The sequence below is a fragment of the Mobula birostris genome, chromosome 22 (genome assembly GCF_030028105.1).
Source record: "Mobula birostris isolate sMobBir1 chromosome 22, sMobBir1.hap1, whole genome shotgun sequence".
Classification (NCBI taxonomy): Eukaryota; Metazoa; Chordata; class Chondrichthyes; order Myliobatiformes; family Myliobatidae; genus Mobula; species Mobula birostris.
Window position 1 is genome coordinate 19,626,690 of NC_092391.1, and position 24,305 is coordinate 19,650,994.

General features: G+C 43.9%; 1 protein-coding gene across 2 annotated transcripts in view; it reads right to left on the reverse strand.

The window, feature by feature from the left end:
- The window catches only part of cercam (cerebral endothelial cell adhesion molecule), a 102,558-nt gene that overhangs the window by 13,042 nt on the left and 65,211 nt on the right, over window positions 1–24,305 (reverse strand). For both annotated transcript variants that reach the window (XM_072240230.1, XM_072240229.1), the window contains exons 10-11: window positions 20,273–20,400; window positions 15,520–15,723 (exon numbers count right to left, since the gene is read on the reverse strand). In XM_072240230.1, the coding sequence (XP_072096331.1) occupies window positions 15,520–15,723; window positions 20,273–20,400 (332 nt within the window). The remainder of the gene's footprint in view (window positions 1–15,519; window positions 15,724–20,272; window positions 20,401–24,305) is intronic.

Consider the following 24,305-nt stretch of genomic DNA (forward strand, 5'->3'; position numbering starts at 1 on the left):
CTTGTATCTGCTCCCAGATGGTAGTGACAAGAGGGCGAGAGGACCCTTAGTGATACATGCCACCTTCTTGAGGCACTACCTCTTGAAGATGCCCTCGATGACAGGAGGATTGTGTCTACAATGAGAGAATTAACTGTGTCTTCAATGTTCTGTGGGCATGTGGCCAAGTGGTTAAGGCATTGGACTAGCGAACTGAAGGTCGTGAGTTCGAGCCCGAGCCGAGGGAACGTGTTGTGTCCTTGAGCAAGGTACTTAATCACACATTGCTCTGCGACAACACTGGTGCCAAGCTGTATGGGTCCTAATGCCCTTCTCTTAGACAACATTGGTCTCGTGGAGAGGGGAGACTTGCAGCATGGGCAACTGCTGGTCTTCCATACAACCTTGCCCAGGTCTGCACCTTGGAGAGTGAAGACTTTCCAGGCACAGATCCATGGTCTCGCAAGACTAATGGATGCCTTTACAATGTTCTGCAGCCTCTTGCGATCCTGTTCGTTGGAGAGTCTATACCAGGCTGTGATGTAACCAGTCAGAATGCTCTCTATCATACATGTACAGAAATTTTCAAGAGATTTTGGTGGCATCCAAATCTGCTCTGCTTCCTGATGGAGTAGAACTATTGGCGTGTCTTCTTCATGATTCATCTTCTTCATGATGTGAAGTTATCCACTTTGGTGGCAAAAATAGGAAAACAGATTATTATCTGAATGGTGGCTGATTAGGAAAAGGGGAGGTGCAACGAGACCTGGGTGTCATTATACACCAGTCATTGAAAGTGGGCATGCAGGTACAGCAGGCGGTGAAAAAGGCGAATGGTATGCTGGCATTTATAGCGAAAGGATTCGAGTACAGGAGCAGGGAGGTACTACTGCAGTTGTACAAGGCCTTGGTGAGACCACACCTGGAGTATTGTGTGCAGTTTTGGTCCCCTAATCTGAGGAAAGACATCCTTGCCATAGAGGGAGTACAAAGAAGGTTCACCAGATTGATTCCTGGGATGGCAGGACTTCCATATGAAGAAAGACTGGATGAACTGGGCTTGTACTCATTGGAATTTAGAAGATTGAGGGGGGATGTGATTGAAACGTATAAAATCCTAAAGGGATTGGACAGGCTAGATGCAGGAAGATTGTTCCCGATGTTGGGGAAGTCCAGAACAAGGGGTCACAGTTTGAGGATAAAGGGGAAGCCTTTTAGGACCGAGATATAGGGAGCTAGGAAGGAAGTTGAGAAAAAGGACCGCAAAGGTAGTAATCTCGGGATTACTGCCTGTGCCACGCGACAGTGAGAGTAGGAATGCGGTGAGGTGGAGGATAAATGCGTGGCTGAGGGATTGGAGCAGGGGGCAGGGATTCAAGTTTTTGGATCATTGGGACCTCTTTTGGCGCAGGCGTGACCTGTACAAAAAGGACGGGTTGCACTTGAATCCTAGGGGGACCAATATCCTGGCAGGGAGATTAGCGGGGGCTACTGAGAGGACTTTAAACTAGAATGGTTGGGGGGTGGGAATCAAATTAAAGAGGCTAGGTGTGAGGAGGTTAGTTCACTACAGGGGGATGGGAACCAGTGCAGAGAGGCAGAGGGGTGTAAAGTGAGGGTAGAAACAAAAAGTACTATGGAGAAAAGTAAAAGTGGCAGGCCGACAAATCCAGGGCAAGCATTAAAAAGGGCCACTTTTCAGCATAATTGTATAAGGGCTAAGAGAGTTGTAAAAGAGCGCCTGAAGGCTTTGTGTGTCAATGCAAGGAGCATTCGTAATAAGGTGGATGAATTGAAAGTGCAGATTGTTATTAATGATTATGATACAGTTGGGATCACAGAGACATGGCTCCAGGGTGACCAGGGATGGGAGCTCAACGTTCAGGGATATTCAATATTCAGGAGGGATAGACATGAAGGAAGGGGAGGTGGGGTGGCGTTGCTGGTTAAAGAAGAGATTAACGCAATAGAAAGGAAGGACATAAGCCGGGAAGATGTGGAATCGATATGGGTAGAGCTGCGTAACACTAAGGGGCAGAAGACGCTGGTGGGAGTTGTGTACAGGCCACCTAACAGTAGTAGTGAGGTCGGAGATGGTATTAAACAGGAAATTAGAAATGTGTGCAATAAAGGAACAGCAGTTATAATGGGTGACTTCAATCTACATGTAGATTGGGTGAACCAAATTGGTAAAGGTGCTGAGGAAGAGGATTTCTTGGAATGTATGCGGGATGGTTTTTTGAACTAACATGTCGAGGAACCGACTAGAGAGCAGGCTATTCTGGACTGGGTTTTGAGCAATGAGGAAGGATTAATTAGCAATCTTGTCGTGAGAGGCCCCTTGGGTAAGAGTGACCATAATATGGTGGAATTCTTCATTAAGATGGAGAGTGACATAGTTAATTCAGAAACAAAGGTTCTGAACTTAAAGAGGGGTAACTTTGAAGGTATGAGACGTGAATTAGCTAAGATAGACTGGCAAATGACACTTAAAGGATTGATGGTGGATATGCAATGGCAAGCATTTAAAGGTTGCATGGATGGACTGCAACAAATGTTCATCCCAGTTTGGCAAAAGAATAAATCAAGGAAGGTAGTGCACCCGTGGCTGACAAGAGAAATGAGGGATAGTATCAATTCCAAAGAAGCAGCATACAAATTAGCCAGAGAAAGTGGTTCACCTGAGGACTGGGAGAAATTCAGAGTTCAGCAGAGGAGGACAAAGGGCTTAATTAGGAAGGGGAAAAAAGATTATGAGAGAAAACTGGCAGGCAACATAAAAACGGACTGTAAAAGCTTTTATAGATATGTAAAAAGGAAAAGACTGGTAAAGACAAATGTAGGTCCCCTGCAGGCAGAAACAGGTGAGTTGATTATGGGGAGCAAGGACATGGCAGACCAATTGAATAATTACTTTGGTTCTGTCTTCACTAAGGAGGACATAAATAATCTTCCAGAAATAGTAGGGGACAGAGGGTCCAGTGAGATGGAGGAACTGAGCGAAATACATGTTAGTAGGGAAGTGGTGTTAGGTAAATTGAAGGGATTGAAGGCAGATAAATCCCCAGGGCCAGATGGTCTGCATCCCAGGGTGCTTAAGGAAGTAGCCCAAGAAATAGTGGATGCATTAGTGATAATTTTTCAAAACTCATTAGATTCTGGACTAGTTCCTGAGGATCGGAGGGTGGCTAATGTAACTCCACTTTTTAAAAAAGGAGGGAGAGAGAAACCGGGGAATTATAGACCGGTTAGCCTAACGTCGGTGGTGGGGAAACTGCTGGAGTCAGTTATCAAGGATGTGATAACAGCACATTTGGAAAGTGGTGAAATGATCGGACAAAGTCAGCATGGATTTGTGAAAGGAAAATCATGTCTGACGAATCTCATAGAATTTTTTGAGGATGTAACTAGTAGAGTGGATAGGGGAGAACCAGTGGATGTGGTATATTTGGATTTTCAGAAGGCTTTTGACAAGGTCCCACACAGGAGATTAGTGTGCAAACTTAAAGCACATGGTATTGGGGGTAAGGTATTGGTGTGGGTGGAGAGTTGGTTAGCAGACAGGAAGCAAAGAGTGGGAATAAACGGGACCTTTTCAGAATGGCAGGCGGTGACTAGTGGGGTACCGCAAGGCTCAGTGCTGGGACCCCAGTTGTTTACAATATATATTAATGACTTAGATGAGGGAATTAAATGCAGCATCTCCAAGTTTGCGGATGACACGAAGCTGGGTGGCAGTGTTAGCTGTGAGGAGGATGCTAAGAGGATGCAGGGTGACTTGGATAGGTTGGGTGAGTGGGCAAATTCATGGCAGATGCAATTTAATGTGGATAAATGTGAAGTTATCCATTTTGGTGGCAAAAATAGGAAAACAGATTATTATCTGAATGGTGGCCGATTAGGAAAAGGGGAGGTGCAACGTGACCTGGGTGTCATTATACACCAGTCATTGAAAGTGGGCATGCAGGTACAGCAGGCGGTGAAAAAGGCGAATGGTATGCTGGCATTTATAGTGAGAGGATTCGAGTACAGGAGCAGGGAGGTACTACTGCAGTTGTACAAGGCCTTGGTGAGACCACACCTGGAGTATTGTGTGCAGTTTTGGTCCCCTAATCTGAGGAAAGACATCCTTGCCATAGAGGGAGTACAGAGAAGGTTCACCAGATTGATTCCTGGGATGGCAGGACTTTCATATGAAGAAAGAATGGATGAACTGGGCTTGTACTCGTTGGAATTTAGAAGATTGAGGGGGGATCTGATTGAAACGTATAAGATCCTAAAGGGATTGGACAGGCTAGATGCAGGAAGATTGTTCCCGATGTTGGGGTTGTCCAGAACGAGGGGTCACAGTTTGAGGATAGAGGGGAAGCCTTTTAGGACCGAGATTAGGAAAAACTTCTTCACACAGAGTGGTGAATCTGTGGAATTCTCTGCCACAGGAAACAGTTGAGGCCAGTTCATTGGCTATATTTAAGAGGGAGTTAGATATGGCCCTTGTGGCTACAGGGATCAGGGGGTATGGAGGGAAGGCTGGGGCGGGGTTCTGAGTTGGATGATCAGCCATGATCATAATAAATGGTGGTGCAGGCTTGAAGGGCCAAATGGCCTACTCCTGCACCTACTTTCTATGTTTCTATGATTCTAGTAACTTGTTGAAAAACCATGGTAGATCCTTGGAGATGCTGACACCCAGGAACTTAAAGCTGCCCATCCTTTGTACTGCTGACCCCTCACAGACTGGTGTGTGACTCCTGACTTCGCCTTCATGAAGTCCACAGTCAATTCCTTGATCTGGCTGATATTCAGGTGTGTTGTGACACCACTCAACCTGCCCACCTACTTCACTCCCATGCGCCATTGCTGCCATTTGAGATTTTACCAATGGGAGAAAAGGAATGGCAACAAAAATGTGGCAAAAAGGTAACAATAAGAAAGCAAACGTAATAGTTAGAAAATGCACAGGCACTATAAGATTTTCTAGTTATTACAGATATAATGTGATGGAGGGCTATGGTCCAGGTGCAGGTCAATGAGACTAGGCAAAATAAGTTTGGCATGGATTAGATGGGCCAAAGGGCCTGTTTCTGAGCTGTAGTGCTCTACGACTCTATAATGGGACTGGTTTAACATTCACTAAAGATAAACGTGAATAATTAAATTTGATCGCTGTCGGCTTCACTCTAACATGACCTTTCAGTACCAAGTGTGGAAGAGTACGACCCCTCAGGAAGCTGGAAAATATCAGCCCAAACAGCAGACAGGCCTGGATCAGGTGAAGTGCCACAGATTTCCATTCATTCTTTTAATTGACCAGCGCCTCTTCAGGATACCCCCTCTGACAAGCTTTACAGAATATTATAGCCTTGTTGCTATTCCAGCAGCTGCAGGAATATCACACTATTAGTAATTTATTTTCTGAACAACTGTGTTTTAGAAAAATACTTAAGGAACTCTGTAATTTGAGCTCCCTGCCAAGAAAACTTTATTATAAAGGTATGGTTCATAACCAGCCTGGAATTGATCATTCGTCTGGAGATCCTGCCAATTTGTGTAGTGAAGATGACTTGAGTCCAGCTTTCTGGCACAGCCAGGTGAGACAGCAGACCTCCTCAGCACAAGGTAATGGGCACGAACATGAGCGTTTGTTACACTGCTCGCTTTCACGTGGGTGACGTTTGACATCTAAAAGCAGAGCCGAGAGACTGAGCTCCCTCCAGCTGGTTAACAGGCAAATACCCACCCTAGTGCTAAATTCTATTATTCAGTAGCCTCCAATGTCAGGGTCCAGACCTTCCCACCAGCACATGCTGTCAGGTTTATCTTGAGGTCACTTCTCACTTCAGATGCTTCCAGTAGGTTCCTGATTCCTCCAGGGCATCTACTCACGCTGATGGGATGCCTTGGAGCCGGTGCCTCATGGGCTATTTAACTCCGCGAGACCCCTGGAGACTCGATCTGATCATTTAAAGCAAATTTATTGCTGTGCTTCAATACTGAATCCAACCATGACAGGATGGGCTTATTCCTTCAATCCGTTTGAGCCTTCTTCCTTCAGATATGAAGACAACGATATCCTGTTTTAGAACAGTTGCACCGTCCCTTCCCCAAGCTTTACAACGGGGCATGAAATTAATGGACTTGACTTCCTTGGGAAATATAATAACCAACCAAACACTTACACCACTCAAGCTACTTGTTCACAAAATTGCAGAAAAAAATCTCTAAAATGTGATACACCATAAAAATAGAGAACAAATATTACAGTCACATTCACAGTTGGAGTGTTTTATAAGAACTGTCTATTTATTTCTCAGCTTTCTCAGCACTTCTTCAGTGCTCTCCCTGATCGTCAATTTGTATAGTGGCCGGCTTCAGTTAAGTGGCTGAATGGGGTGCAGCAGCCATCCATTCCTCTTGTATTGCAGTACACTTATTCACTGGAAATGTCAGGTCACATGGAGTATTTTTACTGAAGTTAATTGAGAATGAGTGTACTAAGAGCACTTGTCGGGTGCTAATGGCAACTGCCATTGGGATCTCACACCATTAGTTTCTGGAACAGTTATTATCCTTCAACCATCAGGCTCTTGACACAGAGCCGCTAACTTCACTCACCTCAATACTGAACTGATTCTGCAACCCAGGGACTCTGTAATTCATGCTCTTAGTATGTATGTATGTATGTATTTATTTATTTATTACTTTGTCAGTCTGTGTGTGCAGTTTTTCACTGATTCTATCGTACAGTGCCTATAAAAAGTATTCCCCCCCCCCCCAGAAGTTTTCATGTTTTATTGTTTTACGATGTTTAATCACAGTGGATTTAATTTGGCTTTTTTTGATACTGATCATTAGAAAAAGATTCTTTCAAGTCAAAGTGAAAACAGATCTATACAAAGTGACTTAAATTAATTACAAATATAAAACACAAAATAATTGATTGCAAAAGTATTCACCTCTTCAAGTCAGTACTTAGCAGATGCACCTTTGGCAGCAATTACAGCTATGAGTCTGTGTGGATAGGTCTCTATCAGCTTTGCATATCCGGACACTGCAATTTTTCCCCATTCTTCTTTACAAAACCGCTCAAGCTCTGCCTGCATGGGGATGGGGATCGTGAATGAACAGCCCTTTGCAAGTCCAGATTGAGATCTGGACTCTGACTTAGCCACTCCAGGGCATTACTTTGTTGTTTCTAGCCATTCCTGTGCAGTTTTAGCTCTATGCTTGGGGTCATTGTCTTGCTGGAAAACAAATCTCCCAAGTCACAGTTCTCTTGCAGACTGTATCAGGTTTTCTCCCAGGATCTCCCTGTATTTTGCTGCATTCACTTTACCCTCTACCTCCACATGCCTTCGGGGGCCTGCTGCAGTGAAGCATCCCCACAGCGTGATGAAGCCATTTCCATGTTTCATTGTGGGTTTCAGTAGTGGGGTGTGTTTTTGATGATGTGCGGTGTTTGGCTTACACCAAACATGGCGTTTAGTCTGATGCCCAAAAAGCTCAATTTTGGTTTTATTAGACCAGAGAACTTCCTTCCAGCTGACTTCAGAGTTTCCCACATGCCTGCTGACAAACTGCAACCGAGATTTCATGTGAGCTTTTTTTTCAATAGTGGCTTTCTCTTTGCTACTCTCCCACAAAGCTGCTACTGGTGAAGCACCTAGACAACAGTTGTTGTATGCGTAGTCTCTCCCATCTCAGTCCCCTTCTTACACAGTCACTCCATTTTTGAGATGGCCTGCTCTAGGCAGATTTACAACTGTTCCATATTCTTTCCATTTCTTGATGATTGACTTAACTGTACTCCAAGGGATATTCAGTGACTTGGGAATTTTCTTGTATCCAACTCCTGACTTGTGCTTTTCAATAACCGTTTCACAGAATTGCTTAGAGTGTTCTTTTGTCTTCATGGTGTAGTTTTTGCCAGAATACTGACTCACCAGCAGTTGGACCTTCCAGATACAGGGGTATTTTTACTACAATCAATTGAAACACCTAGAATGCACATAGGTCTCCAAAAACTGATCTCCATTTAACTAATTATGTAAGTTTTGAAACCAGTGGCTGCAGCAGTGATAATTTGGTGTGTTATATTAAAGGGGGGGGGTGAATACTTATGCAATCAATTATTGTGTTTTATATTTATAATTAATTGAGATCACCTTATAGAGAAGCAAACAACAGGAATTCTGCAGATGCTGGAAATTCAAGCAACACACATCAAAGTTGCTGGTGAACGCAGCAGGCCAGGCAGCATCTGTAGGAAGAGGTGCAGTCGACGTTTCAGGCCGAGACCCTTCGTCAGGACTAACTGAAGGAAGAGTGAGTGAGGGATTTGAAAGTTGGAGGGGGAGGGGAGATCCAAAATGTTAGGAGAAGACAGGAGGGGGAGGGATGGAGCCAAGAGCTGGACAGGTGATTGGCAAAAGGGGATACGAGAGGATCATGGGACAGGAGGTCTGGGAAGAAAGACGGGGGGGGGGGCACCCAGAGGATGGGCAAGGGGTATATTCAGAGGGACAGGGGGAGAAAAAGGAGAGTGAGAGAAAGAATGTGTGCATAAAAATGAGTAACAGATGGGGTACGAGGGGAAGGTGGGGCCTTAGCGGAAGTTAGAGAAGTCGATGTTCATGCCATCAGGTTGGAGGCTACCCAGACGGAATATAAGGTGTTGTTCCTCCAACCTGAGTGTGGCTTCATCTTTACAGTAGAGGAGGCCGTGGATAGACATGTCAGAATGGGAATGGGATGTGGAATTAAAATGTGTGGCCACTGGGAGATCCTGCTTTCTCTGGCGGACAGAGCGTGGATGTTCAGCAAAGCGGTCTCCCAGTCTGCGTCGGGTCTCACCAATATATAAAAGACCACATTGGGAGCACCGGACGCAGTATATCACCCCAGTCGACTCACAGGTGAAGTGTTGCCTCACCTGGAAGGACTGTTTGGGGCCCTGAATGGTGGTAAAGGAGGAAGTGTAAGGGCATGTGTAGCACTTGTTCCGCTTACAAGGATAAGTGCCAGGAGGGAGATCAGTGGGGAGGGATGGGGGGGACGAATGGACAAGGGAGTTGTGTAGGGAGCGATCCCTGCAGAATGCAGAGAGAGGGGGGGGAGGGAAAGATTGCTTAGTGGTGGGATCCCATTGGAGGTGGCGGAAGTTACGGAGAATAATATGTTGGACCCGGAGGCTGGTGGGGTGGTAGGTGAGGACCAGGGGAACCCTATTCCTAGTGGGGTGGCGGGAGGATGGAGTGAGAGCAGATGTACGTGAAATGGGGGAGATGCGTTTAAGAGCAGAGTTGATAGTGGAGGAAGGGAAGCCCCTTTCTTTAAAAAAGGAAGACATCTCCCTCGTCCTAGAATGAAAAGCCTCATCCTGACTGCATTGGCGCTGCTTCCTGCACGCATGCAGAACTCGTTGACTTTATTAACTTTGCCTCCAACTTTCACCCTGCCCTCAAGTTTACCTGGTCCATTTCCGACACCTCCCTCCCCTTTCTAGATCTTTCTGTCTCTGTCTCTGGAGACAGCTTATCCACTGATGTCTACTATAAGCTTACTGACTCTCACAGCTATCTGGACTATTCCTCTGCTCACCCTGTCTCTTGCAAAAACGCCATCCCCTTCTCGCAATTCCTCCATCTCCGCCGCATCTGCTCTCAGGATGAGGCTTTTCATTCTAGGACGAGGGAGATGTCTTCCTTTTTTAAAGAAAGGGGCTTCCCTTCCTCCACTATCAACTCTGCTCTTAAACGCATCTCCCCCATTTCACGTACATCTGCTCTCACTCCATCCTCCCGCCACCCCACTAGGAATAGGGTTCCCCTGGTCCTCGCCTACCAACCCACCAGCCTCCGGGTCCAACATATTATTCTCCGTAACTTCTGCCACCTCCAACAGGATCCCACCACTAAGCACATCTTTCCCTCCCCACCCCCCGCATTCCGCAGGGATCGCTCCCTACGCAACTCCCTTGTATATTCGTCCCCCCCATCCCTCCCCACTGATCTCCCTTCTGGCACTTATCCGTGTAAGCAGAACAAGTGCTACACATGCCCTTACACTTCCTCCCTTACCACCATTCAGGGCCCCAGACAGTCCTTCCAGGTGAGGCAACACTTCACCTGTGAGTCGGCTGGGGTGATATACTGCGTCCGGTGCTCCCGATGTGGCCTTTTATATATTGGCGAGACCCGACGCAGACTGGGAGACCGCTTTGCTGAACATCTACGCTCTGTCTGCCAGAGAAAGCAGGATCTCCCAGTGGCCACACATTTTAATTCCACATCCCATTCCCATTCTGACATGTCTATCCACGGCCTCCTCTACTGTAAAGATGAAGCCACACTCAGGTTGGAGGAACAACACCTTATATTCCGTCTGGGTAGCCTCCAACCTGATGGCATGAACATCGACTTCTCTAACTTCCACTAAGGCCCCACCTCCCCCCCGTACCCCATCTGTTACTCATTTTTATGCACACATTCTTTCTCTCACTCTCCTTTTTCTCCCTCTGTCCCGCTGAATATACCTCTTGCCCATCCTCTGGGACCCCCCCCCCCGCCTTGTCTTTCTTCCCGGACCTCCTGTCCCATCATCCTCTCGTATCCCCTCTTGCCTATCACCTGTCCAGCTCTTGGCTCTATCCCTCCCCCTCCTGTCTTCTCCTAACATTTTGGATCTCCCCCTCCCCCTCCAACTTTCAAATCCCTTACTCACTCTTCCTTCAGTTAGTCCTGACGAAGGGTCTCGGCCTGAAACGTCGACTGCACCCCTTCCTACAGATGCTGCTTGGTCTGCTGCGTTCACCAGCAACTTTGATGTATGTCACTTTATAGAGATCTGTTTTCACTTTGACACGAAAGAGACTTCTTCTGTTGATCAGTGCCAAAAAGCCAAATTAAATCCATTGTGATTCAATGTTGTAAAACAATAAAACAAGAAGACTTCCAAGGTGAGTGAATACTTTTTATAGGCACCGTATTTCTTTGTTCTACTGTGAATCCTACAAGAAAGTGAATCTCAGAATGACATTTACGTACTTTGATTTTAAATTTACTTTGAACTTTGAGGTTTGTTTCCTCAGGCTGGGAGGTATGGAACTCCTCAGATCAAGGAGCCGATAACTTCATAATGAGCCAAAGTGGAGGTCCTTCACATTAAAGGGAATTCTGTACTCAAATGCTTATGGAGGCATCATCTTTATGTCCAAGACTGAGATAGATATAATTTTAGATTAGGATATGTGGATAAATTGAGAGAGTGGGCTAGAGTCATTAGCCATGCCTTGATTGTTTTATCGAGTGGGCTGAATGGAAAAATGGTCTACAGTCTTAATTTTTTGAGTACTTGTTATAAGCTCAATTATAAACTTCCTTCATCTTTACAATTGCCACCGTTAAAATGAACACCGAAGTACGATGCAGCGTTATGCAGACACAATAGCTCTTAGTTGGATTAAAGTTCCATAATAACGTGGACCATAATACTTTTGCCTCGGAAGGATTCAAATTATGTAAGCCCATAGCTTCAACTTGTCTTTAATTTACTTCATCTTAGCAATCAGACTCACATGCTGGCAGACCTCTACCAGGCCACGTTCCATACCAGTAGGGTAATGTTTCCTGTTGTGTGTCTTGGTTTGGAGCATCACTGTTGGTGCTCAGTAGATGGATTGCTGACTCTGGAGCTGTCTGAGTGAGCTATCCCTAACATGTCAGCACTTAACACTACCATGGAGACACAACATTAGTGCAGTTCATTCAGTCAACTGCAAAAATACAGAAATATACCAAAGGAGGGAGGGCAGGGGTTATAGAAGCAAAGGGGTGGAACGGTAGCATAGTGGTGAGAGTGAAAATACTGCAGCATCTGTAACCTGGGCATAACTTGCAAATTAGTCAGCTCCATCAGGGGCACTAGCCTCCTTAGTATCCAAGACATCTTCAAGAAGTGGTCATCATTAAAGACCCCCACCACCCAGGAGATGCCCTCTTCTCATTGTTACCATCAGGTAGGAGGTACAGAAGCCTGAAAGCACATACTCAGTGATTCAGGAACAGCTTCTTCCCCTCTGCCATCGATTCCTAAATGGACATTGAACCCTTGAAAACTAACTCACTACTTTTTTCATTTCTGTTTTTCTTCAGTACTGCTTATTTTAATTTAACTATTTAATAGCTCTCTCTCTATATATTTATTTATTGTAATTCAGTTCTTCCTCTATATTTATTCCTCATGTATTTCATTGTACTGCTGCCATAAAATTAACAAATTTCACGAGATATGCTAGTAATATTAAACCTGATTCTGATAACAAATAAGAGAAAATGTGCCAGTACTGGAAATCCCAGCAACACCCACAAAATGCTGGAGGAACTCAGCAGGCCAGGCAGCTGAAAGAAGTACATTCGACGTTAAGGGCAGGATTCTGATCATTCGGCCGCTGCCTGTAAGGAGTTTGTACGTTCTCCCCGTGACCACGTGGGTTTCCTCCAGGTGCTCCAGTTTCCTCCCACAGTCCAAAGACGTATGGACTAGTAGATCAATTGGTCACAGGGGTGTAACTGGGTGGTGCAGGCTCATTGGGCCGGAAGGGCCAGTTACTGTGCTGTATCTCTAAATAAAATGAATAAATAAATAAATAGGATGAAGGGAGCCCCCAAGTCCATCATGATGTGCCTGGACGTCAGATCTCATCCTTTAGAAATATATAATACTGACCCCAAACGGCAGATAAAACTGACAACTAGAATCCAATCTGCAATATAGCCCAGAGATCATTAATGATGAACAATGATTAGGCTTTACTGCTTTAAACATCTACAGCATTAACTCATCAATGTGAAACACTGAAAGGTGTTGATGCTGGGTAATCGTCTGCCACACCGAGAGCAGGCCCATGGCCATTTCACCAAGCAGGTTTAGTTTTTTACTGAAGAAAACCAGAGACGGAAATGGAACGTTTTGCAGCATCATCAGGTCCTCTTAGGTTTGGGGCTGTAAGGACTGGGGGCAAAACAAACTTCCCACTTCACTTCCTCAGCACGTGACTGCATTAGGTGAACAGTTAGACTTTAATTGGTTAGATGCAGAGTCAACTGCACATTGCCATATCATACACTGGGGATTGTTTGTAAGTTACCCTTGATACTGATCCATCACAAACAGCATATTTACAACAGGGCATTAGCTGACTTTTTACAAACAAATGATAGATTAATTTGGTTTCATTCAAATAGAATTGCCAGCTTTAATGCAATTGAATCAGCCTATCTCACAAATGGCTTGCCCATGTAACAGAGTACAGCTCTTCCCCTGCCAATTGTATGACCAGCATTTGACATAAAACAAACTGAAACAAATGCTGGATGAAATGCTACTTCCTCTACAGCCAGCAGATAAAGTAATTTTCAGTACAAGGCCTCAGCAGTCAGCCTCTCATATTACAGCACACTGCTGACCCTCCAAGAGCAACAGAGAGGGATTATTTACAAACGCACCGCCAGTGCCAGAGAGCTAAGTTTAGCAGCAATGTTCAAGACAAAAGCGTGTTTTGCTCTCGCTTCCTCAGAAACAGCTCTAGTACTACTGGCCTGAGTGTGATGACAGGTGAGGTGTTTTGAGGATGATCCATGAATAACCCTGTGACCAGGTCTTGGCAAGTTGACATAAACAGGAACACAGTCAGAGAATGCAGTGTGGTACAATCATTTCACAAGGGGAAGACTTTAAAAGTGGAAATCTCCATATTGGGCAAACTTTGCAGGAGAAGATACACATGCTGTTTTTCCTCAGAACAGCATAAGACAATCACTGCCTGTATTCATTTAGTGAATATGGCCTGGTGTGATTTAAAGCAAACAAGACATCTGAGGTATGTTGAACTTTCACTAGAATGTTACAGATTTAGTGATCGATTATGTGTGAAAGTGTATTCTTCAACTCTGATTTCTATTAGGTCACAAATCACTGAGGCTGTAATAAGATGATAAGATATATTGTATAGCAAAATTAGGTCATTCAATCATAGCTGATTTATTATCCCTCCTAACCCCATTCTCATGTCTTCCATTTGACACCCTTACTAATCAAGAACCTATTAACCTCCGCTTTAAATATACCAAATGACTTGGCTTCCACAGATGTTTGTGGCAATGAATTCCACAGATTTACCACTTTCTGGCTGAAGAAAATCCCCCTCATCTTTGTTCTAAAAGATGTTCTTCTATTCTGAGGCTGTGCCTTCTGGTCCTAGACTCTCCCATTCTATCTACGCCTTTCAATATCCAGTAGGTTTCAATGAGATTTCCCTTCATTCTTCTAAATTCCAGTCAGTATTGGCTCAGAACCCTCATAGACTCCTCACATGTTAACCCTTTCATCCCCCTGGATAATTTTAATAAACCTCTTCTGGACCCTCTCCAGTGCCTGGACATCCTTCCTTAGATACAGGGCCCAAAGCTCCCTTAAAGTGTGTCTGTATACCTTCTTCAATAGATTCATAAATGCTTGGGAGGTAACATTTCTCCTTTCTTCTCCACACTCCCCCAGGCATATTGTTGAAACTGAGATTCCTCAAAGCACATCCTAAAATACATTTGCTTGAGGCCTCAAAACACTCACTCATTCCTTTTTCCGATATAAAGTCTTTTAAACCAATCTTGTAGTGCTTCCCGTTAATGATTATTTAAAGCAATTGGTGTTCATTCAATTCAGCCAGAGAACATCAAAGACAGACCTTTGAATACACAAGAACGTGCAGAACACTGCATTTCTGTGAATAAAGCCTTGAAAGACTTAGCTCCAGTACATTACCCAATCACTGTTCCTTAACCTAATGTTTTTTACCCTTTGTATTTCAGTCTCAAAGCCCTGCACATTGTTTCATCAACAAACTACTAATAGTCAGGCACCTCTCTCCCCTTGGGCAGAAAATAAAAATGCCTGAAAGCACGTACCAATCAGACTCAAGGAGAGCTTCCATGCAACTGAATTCAGACTCTTGAATGCACTTCTTGTATGATACAATGGACTCTTGGCCACGCAAGCTACCTTATTATGATCTTGCACCTTATCACAGCAACACACACAGACACATATACAGACGCTGGAGATATTCAGCAATTCAGGCAGTATTGATGGAGAGGATAAACAGTCGATATTTCAGGCCAAGACTCAATGAAAAGTCTTGGCCCATAATGTCAGCTGTTTATCCCTTTCCATAGGTTCTGCCTGGCCTGCTAAGTTCCTCCAGCATTTTATGTGTGTTACTCTGGATTTCCAGCATCAGCAGAATCTCTTGTGTTGGTGATTTACTGAACTTCTTCAGTAGCTTCTACACTTTATTCTGCATTGTTATTGTTTTACTCTGTTCTAGCTCAATACTAGTGTGATGATTTGATCTGTAATGACAGTATCCTTTTTGCATGTCTTAGTACATGTGACAATAATCAACTAGTAGCAATACCAAGCACTCTTACAACAGCACAGATACAGTCATAAATAATTCCTTCTAATTAATTAAGAAGGACTCACTTCACGTGCTTGTCGTACATGATAGGAAGGAATTCGTCCACAGGCAGCATCTTGTTAAATGGCTGGGAGTTAACCAGTTTCTCAGCACCCTGTTGTGAAATGACATACGCCAGCGTCCAGTACGAATATTCAACCACCACCAAGTTACGGACATTCGGCACAGCCTGCTCCTGACTGGGATTGACCAATTTACGACCAAGGTAGCTGAAAAATGAAATACATTGCATTTGATTTCATCTCGAACTTAATATTTGGCTGTTTCCAAACACCCACTTTTAAAGAAACATCTCAACTTACGGTTTCAGATGGTGGATGTGTATATATTTTATTTAGAGATACAGCACAGTAGCAGAAGCTTTTTGGCCCAAAAAGCTCATGCTGCCCAATTACACCAACGTGACCGGTGAACCTACTCAACCTGAACGTCTTTGGACCGTGGGAGGAAACCGGAGAACGCGGAGGAAACCCACGCGGTCACGGAGAGAACTTGCGAACTCCTTACGGACAGCAGTAGCACTGAACGCAAGTCACTGGCTCTGTAATAGTGTTTCACTAATCACTGGGTATTTACACCACCACAGTCCTGGGCAGCACAGAAAAAATGCCCATAGTCGGTGCTGGGATAGAAGAGATGAGCTTGTTAATTACTGAGTGCACTACATTTTCTGGATGTAGTCGGGATGGAAAAAATTGCCAGTGTCACTCCATTTCATGTCTCATACACATCTCTGATCTTTCACCATACATTCACCTGCCTAAAGCCATTTTGGCCCAACCTCTAAATGTTCCAGTTTCAGACCACTCTCGTCAAGGCACACCATAAAAGAGACATTTAGAAATATACACAAAGACAGGGCACTGAAGGATATACTCCTAATGCAGCAAATGGGATTAAAGTAGATGGGGAAAGGGTTGGCATGTACATGGTGAGCTGAAGGACCCATTTCTGAGCTGTGATCTGACCTAATGTTTTCTTCAATTGCTTAATGTTAGTTTTACTTAAAGGAATTCTTGTAAAGTCTCTTGGAAAATGTTATTGCATTAAAGGCGCTATATAAATGAAAACTGATCACATTGCTTCTAATCTCAGTGAAAACTACTGAAAGCATCTGTTCACTGGAGCAGCTGAAGGACGACTGGATTGGGATTGGCTGAGATGCCTCGCTACATCGAGTCCTTGCTGCCTTTTGCTTTCTCATCTCACACATGGTACACTGAGCAGATATATAGGATCTTACCCTGCTTAACACACACAAAATGCTGGAGGAACTCAGCTGGCCAGGCAACATTTACGGAGAAGAGTAAACAGTTGATGTTTGCTCTTCATCAAGACTGGAAAGGAAGGAGAGAAGGCAGAATAAGGTGGGGGGAGGGGAGGAAGATGCACAAAGTGACTGATAGGTGAAACTGGGAGGGGGGAAGAGGTGGAGTAACGAGCTGGGAAATTGATTGGTGAAAGAGATAAAGGGCTGGAGAAGGCCGAATCTGATAGGAGAGGACAGAAGCCCGAATCTGATAGGAGAGGACAGAAGCCCATGGAATAAAGGGAAGGGGGAGGAGCTTAGAGAGAGGTGATGGACAAGGAGATGAGGTGAGAGTGGGAAACAGGAATGGGAAATGGTGAAGGAGAGGTGGGGAGGGGGAGCAATTACCGTAAGTTCGAGAAATCGATGTTCAAACTGAGTGTGGACTCATCGTGGCAGTAGAGGAGGCCATGGTCTGACACGTCAGAATGGGAATGGGAAGTAGAATTGAAATAGATGGCCACCGGGAAATCCCGCTTTCTGTGGCAGTTGGAGCAGAGGTCCTCGACAAAGCAGTCTCCCAATCTACCTTGGGTCTCATCGACATATAGGAGGCTACACTGGGTGTATTGTTACAGTAGATGATCCCAACAGACTCAGAGGTGAAGTGGTGCCTCACCTGGAAGGACCTGAATGGTAGTGAGGAGGGAGGTATAGGGGAAGGTGTGGCACCTGTTCCACTCACAAGGATAAGTACCAGGAGGGAGACCAGTGGGGAGGGATGAACGGACAAGAGAGTCACATAGGGAGCGATCCCTGCAGGAAGTGGAAAGTGGGGGAGGGATGTGCTTGGAGGTGGGATCTCATGGGAAATGGTGGAAGTTACAGAGAATTATGTGCTGGACATGGAGGTTTGTGAGGTGGCGGTAAAAACAAGCGGAACCCTATCTCTGGTGAAGCAGCTGGATGGGATGAGGGCAGACATATGCGAAATGGAAGAGATATGGGTAAAGGCAATGTTGATGGTGAAAGAAGGGATGCCCTCTTCTTTGAAGGAGGAGATCTCAGTTGTTATGGAATGAAAAGCATCATCCTAAAAGGAGATGCGGCGGAGGTGGAGGAACTGAACGAAGAGTATGGCATTTTTACAAGTGGCAGGGTAGGAAGAGTTGTAGTCCAGTTAGCTGTGAGGGTCAGTGGGCTTATAAAAGATATCAGTAGGTAGACGGTCTCCAGAGATGGAGACAGAGAGATCGAGAAAGGGGAGAGAGATGTCGGCAACGGACCAAGTAAATTTAAGGGCAGGGTGGAAGTTGGAGGCAAAGTTGATGAAATAGAGAGCTCAACATGGCTGCAGGAAGCAGCAGCAATGCAATCATTGATATAGCTTAGGAGGAGTTGGGGAGCGATGCGGGTGTACAGTGCCTAAATTCACCCGCCCCAGAGGTTTTCATGTTTTATTGTTTTACAACATTTAATCACACTGGATTTAGTTTGGCTTTTTGACTCTGATCAACAGAAAAAAGATTTTCATGTCAAAGTGAAAACAGATCTCTACAAAGTGATCTAAATTAATTACAAATACAAAACACAAAATAATTGATTACATAAGTATTCACCCCCCCCCCCCTTAATATGACACACCAAATCGTCACTGGTGCAGTCAATTGGTTTTAGAAGTCAGATAATTAGTTAAGTGGAGATTACTGTGTGCAGTTGAGGCGTTTCAACTAACTGTAGTGAAATTACACCTGTATCTGGATTGTCCAACTGCTGGTGAGTCAGTATCCTGGCAAAAACTACACCATGAAGACAACAGAACACTCCAAGCAACTCCGCGAAAAGGCTACTGAAAAGCCTTTTCAAGTCATCGAATATCCCTTGGAGTACAGTTAAATCAATCGACAAAAAATGGAAGGAATAGGAAACAGCTGTAAATCTGCATACAGCCGGCATCCTCAAAAACTGAGTGACCGTGCAAGAAGGGGACTAGTGAGGGAAGCCACCAAGAGACCTATGACAACTCTGGAGGAGTTACAAGCCTCAGTGACTAAGATGGAAGAGACTGCACATACAATTGTTGCCCGGGTGCTTCAGCAGTCACAGCTTTACGGAAGAGTGGCAAAGAGAAAGCTGCTGTTGAAAAAAACTCACATGAAATCTTGTCTAGTTTGCCAGAAGACACATGGGAGACTCTGAAGTCAGCTGGAATAGGGTTCTATGGGCTGATGAAACCAAAACTGAGCTTTTTGGCCATCAGACTAAACGTTATGTTTTTACGCCAAACACCGCACATCATCAAAAACACACCACCCCTACTGTGAAGCATGGTGGTGACTGTATCATGCTGTGGGGATGCTTCACTGCAGCAGGTTCTGGAAGGCTTGTGAAGGTAGAGGATAAAGTGAATGCAGCAAAATACAGGGAAATGCTGGAGGAAAACCTGATGCAGTCTGCAAGGGAACTGCGACTTGGAAGAAGATCTGTTTTCCAGCAAAACAATGACCATAAGCATAAAGCCAAAACTACAAAGGAATGGCTTAAAAACAACAAAGTTAATGTCCTGGAGTGGCCAAGTCAGAGTCCAGAACTCAATCCAATTAAGAATTTGTGGCTGGACTTGAAAAGGGCTGTTCACTCATGATCCCCACGCAATCTGACAAAGCTTGAGCAGTTTTGTAAAGAATGGGGAAAAACTGCAGTGCCCAGTTGTGCAAAGCTGATAGAGACCTATCCACACAGACTCAAAGCTGTAATTGCTGCCAAAGGTGCATCTACTAAACACTGACCTGAAGGGGATGAATACTTATGCAATTATTGTATGTCTAATATTTGTAATTAATTTAGATCACTTTGTAGAGATCTGTTTTCACTTTGACATGAAAGAATTGTTTTCTGTTGATCAGTGTCAAAAAAGCCAAATGAAATCCACTGTGATTAAATGTCGTAAAACAATAAAATGTAAAAACTTATTGGGGGGGGGGAAATACTTTTTATAGGCACTGTAGGCTTGGGACGTGGACTGTTCCACATAGCTGATGAAAGGGCAGGCATAGCTGGGACCCATGTGAGTGCCCATGGCTACACTTTTATTTTGAAGGAAGTGGGAGGAGCCAAAGGAGAAATTAATGAGGTTAAGGATCAGTTCTGCCAGACAGAGGAGAGTTGTGGTGGGGAACTGGTTGGGTCTGTTGACCAGAAAGAAATGGAGAGCTTTAGGGCCCTCCTGATGGGGATGAAAGTGTATAGGGACTGGATAGTGAAAATTAGACAATTGGGGCCAGGGAACTTCAAGTCATTGAAAAGATCAAAAGAGTGTGAAGTGTCACAGACGTAGGTAGGGAGGGACTTAACTGGTGGGGGGGGGGGAATAAAACAGAGTCGAACTATGCACACACAACGTCAGTGGGGCAGGAGCAGGCAGAAAACCAGCAATGTTCCAGTGCATATAGATCAAAACAGGATCACCAGCCTCAAACATTTAAAATACAAGTTTCATGCGCACTTACATAAGGTCCCATTCCATATCGATATCCTCAATTTCATCCAGCAATCTCAACAGCTTCCTCTTAAAGTGGCCCTCAAACCTCACGTCATCTTCAAACACCACTGCTTTCTTCAGCTTTCGATCCACCACCTGAAAACACATTGAAATGTAATTGTTTCACCCCAGTCTGGAGAACAGCTGGCCTAAACCCCTCTGCTACTCTAATGTTATAACATTTCTACCCATGCTTCACTTTGCATCTATTGATTACTTGTCCTCAACAGGAAAGGGGAGATTTTTCTGAAGTTGATCTTTATTCTCATGTTCTCTCTGAGGTGTTACATCACGGCCTGGTATGGAAACACCGATGCCTAACTATGGAAAAGCCTACAAAAAGTCATGGATACAGCCCAGTCCATCACAGGAAAAGGCCTTGCTACCATTGAGCACATCTACAAGGAGCACTGCCACAAGAAAGCAGCATCCTTCATCAAGGACCCCCACCATCCAAGCTGACATCGGGAAGGAGATTCGAAAGCCTCAGTTCCCACACCACCAGGTTCAGTAACAGCTCATACCCTTCAACCATCAGGCTTCTGAATCAGCATGGATAAGTTCATTCACCATAACACCGAACTGATTTCACAGCCTATTAGTCTACAACTAATATTTGCACTATTACTTATTTTTATTATTGTTTATTTTTCAGCTCAAGCTGCTAAAACATGGGGTATGGGCATAGCCAAACACACTCATTTCTCAATTGCTAGGAACTTTCAGACTATTCCAGTGGTGTTCAGTATTGTGGCTTTCTACTTACATAAATAGTGCTGTGTGAGCCTAGTTGTTTAATACTACTGTGTAGTGACTTTGGGATAATACCTGTTGTCGATATTGCTATTGGGACAATGTATACCCTGTTTACCCTGTTTATGTTTCATAGTCTTTCACTTTCCTCTTTTAATTCAGTATACTTCTGGTGTTTTTCACTTACTGATTTCTATGTGTTTTGTGTGTTTGAAATAGCTATATCTATTAAGTAAGCTGTTCTTGCTTGTTTATCTTGTAATATTATTTCCAGGCCGTCATTATGGATTGCCCTATCTGTAATAATGGATCATAGAACATAGAAATTTACAGCACATTACAGGCCCTTTAATGTAACCCACTCCAAAGACAGCCTAGAATTTCCCTAGCAAATAGCCCTCTATTTATCTAAGCTCTGTGTATCTATCTAAGAGGTTCTTAAAAGACCCTGTTGTATCCTCTTTCACCACCGCCGCCAGCAGTGTATTCCACACACCCACCACTCTGTGTGAGAAACTTAACTTGACATCCCCTCAGTACCTATTTCCATGCAGTATAGTATAATTTGTAGGACTCTGACTCTAAAGCTGAATTGGACTTATATTTATAGTAAATCTGTACCTTGTAAGGCATGAAAATGCCTGACACAGGCCTCTCATGGTCTGAGTTGACGTTCCCCCTTCCCCTATAGTAAGGTATGGTGTCTTTTATGAGTTTCTATGTTAAAGTAAGATGTTGGTGAATTATGTTTGCCACTTGATCATGCCTGTGTAAGTAATCAGATTGAGTTAAACTGCTGCAGGATCCTGTAATGTGTTGGATTGTTTCTGGTTTCTCTTGGCAATTTCTGTACTTATCATCTTGAATTTGTTGGTCTTTTATTATGTATTTTTCCTAATGTTTTGTGTTAAATATTTGGTTCTCTATTGCCACAATAAACCCATTACTGGGAAGAGAACTACAACTCTGAGCCGGGCATTCGACACTTCCTTGTCGATATCTAGTCTGCTCAGCTCATAGGGATGTTTTCCATGTAAGGTCATGCTGTTCCATTGGTTAACTTTTTCTTCTGCAGTGATAATTTCTTCACTTTACAGGGTTGTGTTTTCATTTTAAGTTTAGTACTTCTTATTAGAATTGCATATGTTTGCATGGAGTGCTGAATCCTATTTATCCCTGATACATCCTTAGAAGTTTAATCTGACTGTCTGTTATTCCTTTTCTTCCCTCTGTGCTAGATAGTGTTAATCTAAGTATGTTTGAGTGTATATAGTGTTTTCTAAAATTTATCATTTCAGTTCTTAATTTTCTTGGTAAAATTTCCAAATCAGTTTCGGACCAACATATTATGCCAAAAGAATATGTTACTATGAGTATAGCGAAATAGCTTATTGTGTTTGTCAATTTTTACTATTGAACGTTGTTTGGTAAATTTTCTTAAACTTTGAACTAAATTGTCAAAAGTTTTCCCTATATTGTACTATGATCTAATTTCTTTGCTTGTTGATATCCCAGATGCTTGTATGTTTTATATTCATCCATCAGTTGTACTGTATCCAGCTGCTCTGTTTTGTATTCTACTAGCTCTATTGCACCAGTAACACACATCAAGGTTGCTGGTGAACGCAGCAGGCCTGGCAGCATCTGTAGGAAGAGGTGCAGTTGACGTTTCAGGCCGAGACCCTTCGTCAGGACAAGGGGAGGTGCAACGAGACCTGGGTGTCATTATACACCAGTCATTGAAAGTGGGCATGCAGGTACAGCAGGCGGTGAAAAAGGCGAATGGTAAGCTGGCATTTATAGCGAGAGGATTCGAGTACAGGAGCAGGGAGGTACTACTGCAGTTGTACAAGGCCTTGGTGAGACCACACTTGGAGTATTGTGTGCAGTTTTGGTCCCCTAATCTGAGGAAAGACATCCTTGCCATAGAGGGAGTACAAAGAAGGTTCACCAGATTGATTCCTGGGATGGCAGGACTTTCATATGAAGAAAGAATGGATGAACTGGGCTTGTACTCGTTGGAATTTAGAAGATTGAGGGGGGATCTGATTGAAACATATAAAATCCTAAAGGGATTGGACAGGCTAGATGCAGGAAGATTGTTCCAGATGTTGGGGAAGTCCAGAACGAGGGGTCACAGTTTGAGGATAAAGGGGAAGCCTTTTAGGACCGAGATTAGGAAAAACTTCTTCACACAGAGAGTGGTGAATCTGTGGAATTCTCTGCCACAGGAAACAGTTGAGGCCAGTTCATTGGCTATATTTAAGAGGGAGTTAGATATGGCCCTCGTGGCTACAGGGATCAGGGGGTATGGAGGTAAGGCTGGGGCGGGGTTCTGAGTTGGATGATCAGCCATGATCATAATAAATGGCGGTGCAGGCTCGAAGGGCCGAATGGCCTACTCTTGCACCTATTTTCTATGTTTCTATGTTTTCCTACAGATGCTGCCTGGCCTGCTGCGTTCACCAGCAACTTTGATGTGTGTTGCTTGAATTTCCAGCATCTGCAGAATTCCTGTTGTTTGAGCTCTATTGCACCTCTCTTTATGTTTAAAGTTCTGCACTTATCTAGTTCAAAGTTTATGCTTATATCTTTTGAAAATAGTTCTACTATTTGACTTAATCACTTTAGCTTCACTGATGAAGGAATGCATAATTTCAATTTGTCGTCCATGTATAGAAGATGGGTCAAGGTATAATTCGTTTGGCTGTTGCTGATTTGACACCCTATTTTCAAGCAATTCAGTAAATTAGAGGGCAGGTTTAAAGCTAGACAAAAGCCGGCTCAGTGTGGACGGGAGGGCAAAACGAAGAGAAAAAGCTTCGTTTTCAAAATTATCCGGCGTAGTGTGGACGTACCCTTAGTAGACCTAGAGAATCATCCTGGCAAATGCCTCAGTTTATTTTGATGATGGTGGCTGTTCTTTTTTGTTTGTTAATTGATAGGGTGATTACAGCATGCTGAAGCATCATCAGATGTTGTAGGAATTTCACAGGCATTGGGTGCAGTTTATATATATTCCGAACTTTTTATTAACCATGAGTGTGGGATAGAATCAAATGCTTTTTGGTGGTCAATGTAACAATATGAATGATTTTTTTCTTTTTCACTGGGCTTCATCTAGAACTACAGACTCTATTATCAGTTGTTCTTTACATCCTTTTGCAGCCTTTAAGGCATCCTTTCTGCTCTTCTGCAAGCATATTGTGGTTATCTAAGTGAGTGGTGATTAGTCGCAAGATGCACAA